The following is a 10,370-nucleotide window of genomic DNA, read 5'->3' on the forward strand; positions in this document are numbered from 1 at the left end:
GAGATCCAAACCAGAGGCCTCTCACGGTGAACTCTCTCTCTCCGAAGGTCTCGCGGAATTTTGCCTTAAGGAAAGGGACGCAATTTTCATATATTTTCTTTTTTTCCCTTTCCCCTCCACCTTCCTGTTCGAGGTCATTACTTTCAAATCTCACCGTCGGATCCAAGATAAGAGCCGTGTCTCCGACTTTTGTAAACGCGACAATATCGGGATATCTTACGGATATCTTACCGGAGATCGTCGGTGTCAATAAAATAGACCTCCTCGAAGCAGGCGAAGTCTTTTCTTTCAAGGAACTTCATCAATTCTTCTTTGACCTTGTGATGCCGGCGTGTTATAAGGAGGGAGTTGTTGGGGCATTTTCCCAGCACATGAGCTGGTGTTTCAGACTCTCTGCCGCATTTGCGACAGAGGGACCCAACTTCTCCTTGCTGTCCACTGGCTCCTGGGACTCCACTCAGGGGTGCGTAATTGATATTAAGTTTCAGGGCGTTCGCCCATTCTGACCCCGATAGTACCTGCTTGTCGCATACATATCTATTTGCTTTCGGGGTCTCTTTGAAATGTCGAACACCGATACCCTGCCATCTGCAACTGGCCCATTCTTCGAAAGCCTCCTCACGTAACGACTGTAGTTGAGCTCTCACACTTTGGTTGCCCCTATCCACCCCAAGTCTATCAGCACATTCCGCGATTTCGGTTTCGTAACTGAATATAGACTGAAATAGGGCATCCAGAACATTCGACAGTCGCTGGGCAATGGACCAATGCTGTAGTGGAGCTTCCCATTGACAGCGGATCAGACCCAGTCCTCGATATCTCCTGGGTGCGTACAGCATCGCCGACGAGGTGTTAGCGGGGAGCCCAATGATGGGCTTGATACTCCTGCGGATATTGATATCAATGCCCTCCAATACCGCAGGACGTATCTTTGTAAGGGGAGCAGTCTGGAGAGGGTAAACAAGGCCCGGGAACAAGTATTGGTTGACAACGTTGATCTTTTGTTCCGGTTTGAGGAGGCATGAGCTCACCAACTTATCGAGGTTATTATTTAATTTTGTCACCACCTCTTCTCCAAATACTAGCTCTCCCGAGAATGTACATCCAAGATATTTGATGGTGTCCTCGGCTTTTGCCGTTTGGATGACCTCTGTATTCTCAAGGGAGAGCTTTGTTGACCGCAGCTCTCCTTTGTCCAACACGATACCCACACTTTTCTTTGCGTTATTTGCCAAACCAATCTCCGCGAGCAGCCTCTGTACACCATTTATTATTCTTTCTGCAGAACCCGTGTCGCGCGCGGTTACAGCCTAATCGTCCGCGAACCCTGTGAGGACCACGCTCAACGGATAACTCTTACTTGTATTTAAAGCCTATAAACTATTTTTTTTCTTTTCCTTACTTAGTTATTTTCTTAATGTAGTATAGTTTATTTTTATATATTAATTTTTATCAAACTTTAAAATTGTTTAAATTAATTAATACATAGTGGTGCAACTTTTTTTACTCTAAAATCCTTATTTTACCATTTTACTGGATCAATTAATAGAAATTTCAATGATAAGCAGGTACTAATTAGTAAATTACTTATTTTTTTTATTGTCCAGCAAAGTTTTTTTTTAAATTGTTTAATAACAAAATTTAATTTTGTAACTAGAAACCTTTAACTTAGAGAAATATTTGATTTTTATAATTTAAATAATCAAGTTTGAATTTATGTTTATTCGCAGTTTTTGACAATAACAATAACTATAGTATATTATTTGCAGAGACAAAGTACAAGAACGATTTGTTGAACTCCTGGCTCAGTCAGCTGCCAAGAGTGGGCTTGCCAACTCTCCAAATGAACTTGATGACAGTCATGTCTGTGCTGCACCTGGTAAAATAGTAGATGCCTCTCATCTTCACTATATATTACAATTGCCTCCTGGAAGGCAAATGTTTTATGGAGCCGGTAAGATTCCTTCCCTAATCCAATTTAATATTATTATTATTTATGAATTTCAAACTTTCTTGGCTATTGCCAGAAGTATCCACCTATCCAGACCAAAGTTTAGGGTTAAGCTCAAATTTTAATTGCTTAGGAGAACTGATGTCAGCCCTTCTTCCAATACTTTTTCAGGCAGCTTCAAATTCTCGACTGAGTGGATGGTATGGCTCATTCACATAGAGCACTGTACATTTATCCGAATAACATACTAATATCATTGGTAAAGGATGATATAATTTCAATCATACTTTATAATTGTTGTTTGTTTTTTGCGTATAGTTTGAGATCATCAATGTTCCATTTCTGCCTGACTTTGGTTGCCTTGTCCTTGATATTGAGTTTTTAGCACACTTAATCCCTTAGAAACATCCTACTTAATGGATATTATATTTTATATTGTATAACAGTACCTTACAAAACCAATCCTCTTGGTATATACCTCTCATAATTTTTATCTGGTTATTACCACATGCTGCTCCTATTTTTAACATAATAACCAAGCCAGCTATCAAATATGAAAAAAGTTTGCTAACTTTAGGTTGAACCTCATAGGTATCTAATACTTTGAGCAGCCAACTGTGTGGTATAGAATCGGAAGCCTTCTTATAATTGATTCACACCATTGAAAGGTTTCGCTAGCTTTTGGAAACCTGGATAGCAATGAATGATTCCCTTTCTAAGATTTCTTTGCAACCCCTGTGACATTTGAGAAACCAGTAGGGGAAAGGTCTACTTGCCATCTAGTATATCCTGGTAGCCATTAGACAGTAACTCATGTAAACACGGTGACCATTTAATCCAGTAATTCTGATTTCTGTCAGAGCTAGGCACCCTCCAATTTTTCATGTTCCTGACTGCTTTCATCAAGTCATGTGATTGCTACCACAGACATCTCTGAAGCACTCTTGAAACTTCGCATTTTCTCTTCTATCCAAGAGGCATTCTAGTTTTTGTCAGTTAATTTTCCCCACACATTCTTTTAGTAAGTTTTACTGTCATCAGGGTAATTACTCATCAATTTCACCTTTTATTTTAGGCTTCTATAAAACTGGTGTTTATTCTGTTTAGAAGGGTGATTTTGTTGCCTGTGCAAAGCTGCCTAAGGATACGTACTTAATCAGTTTGCATAAACTGCTAGCTTTTGTTTCAAGTTATCCTGATGTAGTGTCAGCCTATCAATCAATTCGAATTCTATTACTATAACCAAGTTTTGTTCAACAATCTCATATATTTTCTTCTTTGTCTTGGGTCTTACATTTTGAGGATTTTGAATATAATTTGAAATATCGCCAATTTTTTCATGTAAATTGTTAATTTTTTGTTTAAGCCTTTTATTCCACTGTGCTATGTCTGTACAACCTGTTTGAGATTTAGTTAGTTTTGGTATACCATTGGTATTTTATTTCATTAATTGTTAAAGCTCCCTCCTCTCACCCTGCTCTTAATAAAAAACAAACAAAAAAACACCAGCCATTTTTAACTAAGAAACAATTATATCCTTACTTGATTAAAAAAGAATTATATATAATTTTTTTGTAATAAAGTCATCATTGAAATAATGGGTAATAAAATCTAAAAATGTAAGGTCCCTTCCTGCTATGGGACTTGGAGCTGATTATCCCCCACTGCTCTCCTTGGGATATCACTTAATATAATAAAGGTGTATAATACAAAAGAATTATAACTTTATAATCAGTAATGGCATATAATATTTACATACCCTTCAACATGAATTCAAACTCGATCTAGTGAAGAATAATTAATATTAAATGTTTTATTCGTAATGAAACTTACCATACTTAGCTATCTTTCTCATTCTTGAGAAAAGACATTTAATATTAAATATTTCCTATATAGAAGGCTGCTAGTAATAAGGCAGAATATAATCAGTTGTAACTTTTTTTTTTTTGCTTTCTTTAATAAAGGAGAAAGCCAGAAAAAATTCCCTGACCCAAGAGACTTCAGGATAGCCATTGTTGAAGGATGTTCTTGTGTTCGATTAAGAGTAGACATGGCTTATGCTGGGAATGTGGGAGTTGAAACTGACATAGAGGTAATTATTCACTGATTTAATTAGTTTAAACTGATCTAGCTGTATTATATATATTTTTTAATGATATATGTATATTTTTTCTGACAAAAGAATAGATATTATCTTTTTTAATTAATATAGTGGAGTAAAACATAAACATATAATATAGGAGGTATAATATTTTACAAATTAAAAATCTGGTGTGGTGCGCTTATCACACTATAGCAAACAAATAAAAACAAAGTAATCATGGTGACCAGCAACACTTTATAATTTAAATAACTTATAATTTTTAAAAATATAAACAGTACTATATATTTCAATAATATGAAAGTAAAAACAAACACAATATTAATTATCAAATAAATTGAAGGTTAAAATTTTATTGTTTGGACAATAATATTAAAATTTTCTTGACCTGAATTTAAGAATTAAATAACTTATTTCATTATGAATTCTAGTTTTATTATTATCATTCATATATAATAAAATGTTGGTTTAGGTTACTCTTGTTTTGGGGATTGGATTTTCTTCTTGGCCAAGTAGTGCTCAATTTCCTGCCAGGATCAGCCTTTGTCACAGTGAATGTCTCCTATATCATCAAGCTGCTTCCACGGTAATTCGCTTTTACTCTAAATATTTTCTAATGGAAATTTATGATTTTTTTCCCCAATGACAAGTCAGAAAAGTTAATAAATTTTATTCTTTACATTTTGCTACGTTTTAATCTTATCCTTTCTTTGGTAGATATTTTTAAAATAGCCAATTTTTTATTTAATATTTATAGCTTTATTTGAATCAACAGTATTGACAGGGTTAATGATCTAGTCCAATAAATATAGTTGGTGCAGAAGAACTTTAGTTTTTTAATTTTTTAGTGATCTTGTGCTCATATACAATGATATTAATTGTAATCTTTTGAATTTAAAGACTTAAAAATTTGTGTCCTCTCATACTCACCATGTTCACTAGTGTTATCACCAACAATTTTGCTGTGAACTTCATTAAAACCTGTATTGATTCATAATAGAAATTTGCAATATCTTCCTAGTAGAGGCCCCCTTCACTGAGTGGAAGGAAGGTGACACTTTCTGCCCCCTCAATATTTTATGAAGGGGACCAGACTGTTTCCGTTTTCCCTCTCACATTATTTCTTAGTCATGTAACCATAAAACTATGGGTTAACAAAAAACTAAGGTTCATTAAAGTTGGATGAATTATTACAGGTAAGAGGACCTTATTCATATGAAAATTATAAGAATTCATTGAAAAAGAGAAATTTCCCCATTGATGAATAAATATAACTTTTTTTTTATTGCATTCCAAAATTTTCTATCTGTATGCTGCAAAACGATTCATTCTTTATGTTCCATTTATACGGAAGATTCAAATCAAACTATAATCATATGGCTACTTGCAATTGTAATACCAGTGCCCCATGTGGCCGAGATAACAAACGACATTCACTTACTCACTAGTGAGCTTTGGCCAGAGCAGTCTTCCTTTTTTCACCTCTATTCTGTAAAGAAGACCGTGTGCGAGTAAGGACACTTCTCCGGTAGCTGAGGAGAGGGTAGATGGAAGGATATGTAGGATGCAATGCATGAGTAAGTCACCTTCTTTCTATATCTGATTCGCAACATCACCATCCATCATCGTCATCAGTCTGCTATTTTCATGATCCTTTTATCAAAATTCATTAGCCTCAACCATAAATATTCTGTTTTGGCCACTCTTCATACCTGTAGTTACAATAGATTTAGTATTTAACATTCACATTCTCTCTTGTTCAACCAACCTCTAGGTTGTAAATAAAATTCTCTTTCCATTACCTTATGTCTTAATTCCATTTCAATTAATGTCATACAGTCTACAAACAATATCCAACCAGCCAATCAAAAGTGAAGTAACACCTGGCCTTAGGTTGAAGGCACACTTCATACTCTTTATATTGTTTGTTCTATGTTAAAAATTTATTGGAAGATCTTCGATTAACCGTGTGTAATATGTAAAATTTTCCTTAAGAATTTATGATTGGCCTACTCCTTTTTGTATGGGGTTTATTACCAGGATGTCTCTGCCCTTCCCCAGTACCATTTTCGAAGCATCTATTACTTCTCCAACTAGGAGGGAAATAAAATAATACTGACTTAATGCTGAAAATACTTTTGATATTCCTTATTACATTTTTATTAATTAATAAATCATTTTGTAGTAATTAGCTTTTGTTTTTTGACAAAATTTTCAGATTTGAATTTTTATCATAGGGTTTTTATGCTGTGCCTGCCCCACCACATCCTACTTTACGTTGTGAGGACCGAGGAACTGCTTGGCAGTTAAGGGCACCTGCTGCTGAACAGACACTCCTCAAACACCACTCAGCTCAGAGCGTTCCCTCAAGAACTCTAGCCATTCTTAGGGCTCTGCTTCATGAGATACAGTCAACCTCTAGTGGGGGTCATGTCATTAGTGATTATATGCTCAAAACTCTCTTGTGGTATGAATTATAATTCCTTAGTGTAATTATTTATGCATTACATAAATAGGATCATAAAATTTAATATTAAGCATTATTATGTCAAAGGCAAATTATTGAAGATTATGTTTCACTTTACAATAGTTAAAAAAAATATATCACTAAGGCTATGAAATCCTTTTTAAAATTTAATTAGTATAAATACTTAAATCATCTGATGGTTTTATGGAGTAATTGATATTTCTAATGTTTTCCCTATTGATGTTGAAGGTACAGACTGGAAGAGTCAACAAGCTTGGAAGAATGGAGCCATGAAATGTTATCTACCCATGTCTTAGTTATTGCAGATAGATTGATATCTGCCTTAAGGACTCAAAGGCAACCTTCTTATTTCTTTCCATGGTTCAATGTAAGCTGATGTTACTGGCAATCTCATTCTTTTTTATTTCTCTGTAGTAAACCTAAGATAGGTCTACATATGTTGGAATACGGTTGTCTTATACCTAGATTTAATATTTACTGCTCATATAAACTTTTCCTCAATTCCATTCTTATAGTTTAAAATTTTGTATTTAATTAATATTTATGTACTCATAAATTGCATATAAACTCCTCTGTCTTCCCCCCAAAAGTCATATAACTTGTTTAAACATTACAGTTGTGGTGAGGTTGGTCACTATGGAGACTTTGGCAAATTAAATTGCCAATTTCTTTTCTTGTGGGAGTATTCAATTATTGTAGAACTACTCCTCTTATTTACTGTACTTTAATGCCTGTACTTAGTACTTCTTAAAAGATAATATTTTGTATAGTATTTTTGTATTCTGTGTTTTTTCATTATTCTAGAATTAATACTATTTTTTTCTCTTCTCAGTCATGATCTTCTAATGACACTTTCTGTCTACTGAATCATAGGTTGCTTTGAAATGGAAAAATAAGATATGCTGCACATCCTGATCTACTTCCCAGGATTTTCGTTTTTGAAGTATCTGTTTTAGGACAAAGATCTGGTCTAGTGTACTCTTTCCTCTCCTAAACCCAACTTGGTGGCCACCTATTATATTCTCATAACACCGAGATATCAGATTTAGCAGGATATTGGTCATTATCTTGTAGACTATCAGAATGAGTGCTATGCCTCTGTAATTGCAGCACTCATATCTGGAGCTCTTCTTTAATATAGGAAAGATTAAGCTTGTGTTCCTTGGGCCTCCTGCCCCTATTGTCTGGATTAGTTCTGATAGCTTGGCTCTTAGAGGTTCTCCACCATCTTTGAACAGCTCTGTTGGTAGGCTGTCTATTCCTGGGGCTATATGACATTAATTTGGTCAACTAATCAACCTGATTATTTTTGGGTCATTTTCTCATAATTTTTATTAACCTTTTGTGTTTTTCAATACAATTAATACAATTTGGCATTATGTTTTAGGTTTATCATTTAAATAAAAGTTAATTTTATTAAAATGTTTTTAAATGGATGGATTCTACAGTATATTATAATGATAATTAAACAAAATATTGGAATGAAATAGCATATGATGTCTCTTTTATTACATTGTTATAAGGTAATGCTCAATTCGCCTGGAGGAGGTACACTTCACTATACAGAAGAGGACTACAGCCATGATGCTGAGTTGCTTACTTACACTCTCATTAGACTTGGTGAAATCACTGCTCCTGATTTGTTGCCTGAAGAGAGGGAACCCCGACGACGGATGGAAGCAGCTCTTGTCAGTAAATGGGAATCTCTCCTTGTTTCTCTGGCACCACCTCCTGCAACAAGGGGTGTCCGCTTCTCATTTTATCCTTTGTCCTCTGCAGGTGAGTTTCTTAAAGCTGAAAATAAAATTTATATTTATTATAATGTTCAAATTATCTTTAAAGTGATCATTCTGCTCTCATATTTTCCATAGTACATAAATTATTTTGGCCATAGCATAAATTATTAAAGTTAACTTTAAATATATTTTTAAAAAAGTGATTACTTTAATATTTTTTTGTTTTTAGTGATTATGATCTGAGTATATGTTTTTGATTCAGTTTCAGTCCAGCCAGTTAGTTAAGAACTGATTGAATTATTTTTCTATTTCTCCACCACTCTAATGGCTGAGACTCTTTTCTGACTTGAGTGAGAATACAAAATTCATTTTAGCTGCTCCAAACTGAAATTGAACCAATTCTGTTAGGATTTTCTAAATTTTGTTGACTCTAAAAAATAATATAATTTTAGGATACTCAACTGTTGCAGCTTCTCAATATTCAGTAAGGCAGCTGAACTACATTGGTCTCCTCTTGAGGTCTATGCTAGTTGTACGATCTTTAACTTTGTCTAAGGTATAAGATATATTTCTACTTTTAATAAAAATAGCATTATTTAATTTTATATAAATCAGTTTAACTTAGTTCATTTTCACATTGAATTAATACATTGATAAAGTAAAGAAAAATTAAATTAAAAATTGGTGTTTTTTTTTTTAATAACATTTTAAATAAATTTTAAATTAACAAACCTTCAATAGTTGCTTAAGATTTATTATCATTTATCTAAATAATTATCTTAAATACATTGAACTTTAATTATCACTTACCTAAATAATTGTCTTAAATACATTGAACTGTACTTAGACTGTTTTTTTTTGGAATTGAAAGAATCTAAAACAGGTAAATGTAATTAGATTTCCAAAATTTTGTTCAAATAACAGTACTGCCTCAACTTTTACTTTAGGTAGGTGAGGAAAAATGTTACACCTTTTTTTTAGATATTATGGAGGTATTATGAATACCTATCATTTAAAATAATAATAATAATAATACGTATTTTACTTAAGCAGGTATTATTTATATTCAAGATAATTTCCTATTAATATCTTTAAAAGTAATTTAAATGATGTTTAGATATATCAGAAAATGTATTAAATAATAAATTAAAAATTACTTAAATTGTGGATAATGTTTTTCATTCATTTACTCCTTTGAAGTTTTTCTTTATCTAGACTGTATCCTAAAGTTAATTATCAAGAAATCGAGTTTTATATAAAATATTTATTATTGATTTATATCAAAAATCACTTAATTTTTATAAAAAATTATACATCTTTCTATGTTAAATAAATTATACAAACCTCTGTGAATATCCATTCTGACTTCTTTGACTCAAATATAAATTGCAATATCTTTTCTCCACGCTCTGTAGTGGCATGACAGCACACAACCTGGAAAACACATTATCTGTTAGGACGAGCACTGAGTTATATCGAGTTTTTTTTTCTAGATCTCAAACTCTCTGGTTTTGTAATTTTCTTGTTTGTGGTTTTTATACCAGCTCTTACAGTACTTTTCTACTGCTTTTTTCTTAATAATTCATTGCTCTTATATGCTGTTTAGTGTGCCATGTTTTACGCCATTTTTTAAAAATTGTTATATTTAGTAATTCATTCCAAACTAAACCCCTAATGAATATTAAGAAACCACTGTCCTGTGATCTATTTTAGTCTATTTTTCATACATTTTATGAGTATTTAAATTTTTCTCCCTGTAGATCTTTCATATACCTTTTATCAGTGGGATGTTGTTCCTATCATATTTTAATTATTCTTACTGAAGATAGTCCACATTGTATGTATCATTTTATATTATTATAATATGCAATAGTTCTTATCTTGTTTTATTTAGCGTTGATGCAGCCCTGTGATGTGGAAAACAATAGGGTCCATTAAATAGTTTTCCTGCTATTTTGAGTACTTTTTAACTGCCTGCCACCCAGACCATTATTCTTGAATTAATTGTTTATTGATTTACTTATATTTTTTTTATTTTATTCATTTCAAAATTACATCCCATATGGTCCAACCAGATGACAACATCTATCAGTC

At 32.9% G+C, this 10,370-nt stretch overlaps 1 protein-coding gene and 1 long non-coding RNA gene across 5 annotated transcripts in view; one reads left to right on the top strand and one right to left on the bottom strand.

Annotated features, from left to right (window-relative positions):
- Nucleotides 1-10,370, top strand: part of LOC106692571 (uncharacterized) — a 33,931-nt gene that overhangs the window by 14,684 nt on the left and 8,877 nt on the right. For all 4 annotated transcript variants that reach the window (XM_014438596.3, XM_014438594.3, XM_067048584.1 and 1 more), the window contains 7 exons: nucleotides 1,770-1,954; nucleotides 3,916-4,043; nucleotides 4,525-4,638; nucleotides 6,290-6,519; nucleotides 6,769-6,907; nucleotides 8,064-8,319; nucleotides 8,729-8,832. In XM_014438596.3, the coding sequence (XP_014294082.1) occupies nucleotides 1,770-1,954; nucleotides 3,916-4,043; nucleotides 4,525-4,638; nucleotides 6,290-6,519; nucleotides 6,769-6,907; nucleotides 8,064-8,319; nucleotides 8,729-8,832 (1,156 nt within the window). The remainder of the gene's footprint in view (nucleotides 1-1,769; nucleotides 1,955-3,915; nucleotides 4,044-4,524; nucleotides 4,639-6,289; nucleotides 6,520-6,768; nucleotides 6,908-8,063; nucleotides 8,320-8,728; nucleotides 8,833-10,370) is intronic.
- Nucleotides 8,202-10,320, bottom strand: LOC106692572 (uncharacterized). The gene is made up of 3 exons (XR_001344981.2): nucleotides 10,050-10,320; nucleotides 9,621-9,710; nucleotides 8,202-8,334 (listed from the first exon to the last, which is right to left on the bottom strand). It is a non-coding gene; the product is annotated as an uncharacterized lncRNA (long non-coding RNA).

The sequence above is a fragment of the Halyomorpha halys genome, unplaced genomic scaffold (genome assembly GCF_000696795.3).
Source record: "Halyomorpha halys isolate HHAL.00 unplaced genomic scaffold, Hhal_1.1 Scaffold61.1, whole genome shotgun sequence".
Taxonomy (NCBI): Eukaryota; Metazoa; Arthropoda; class Insecta; order Hemiptera; family Pentatomidae; genus Halyomorpha; species Halyomorpha halys.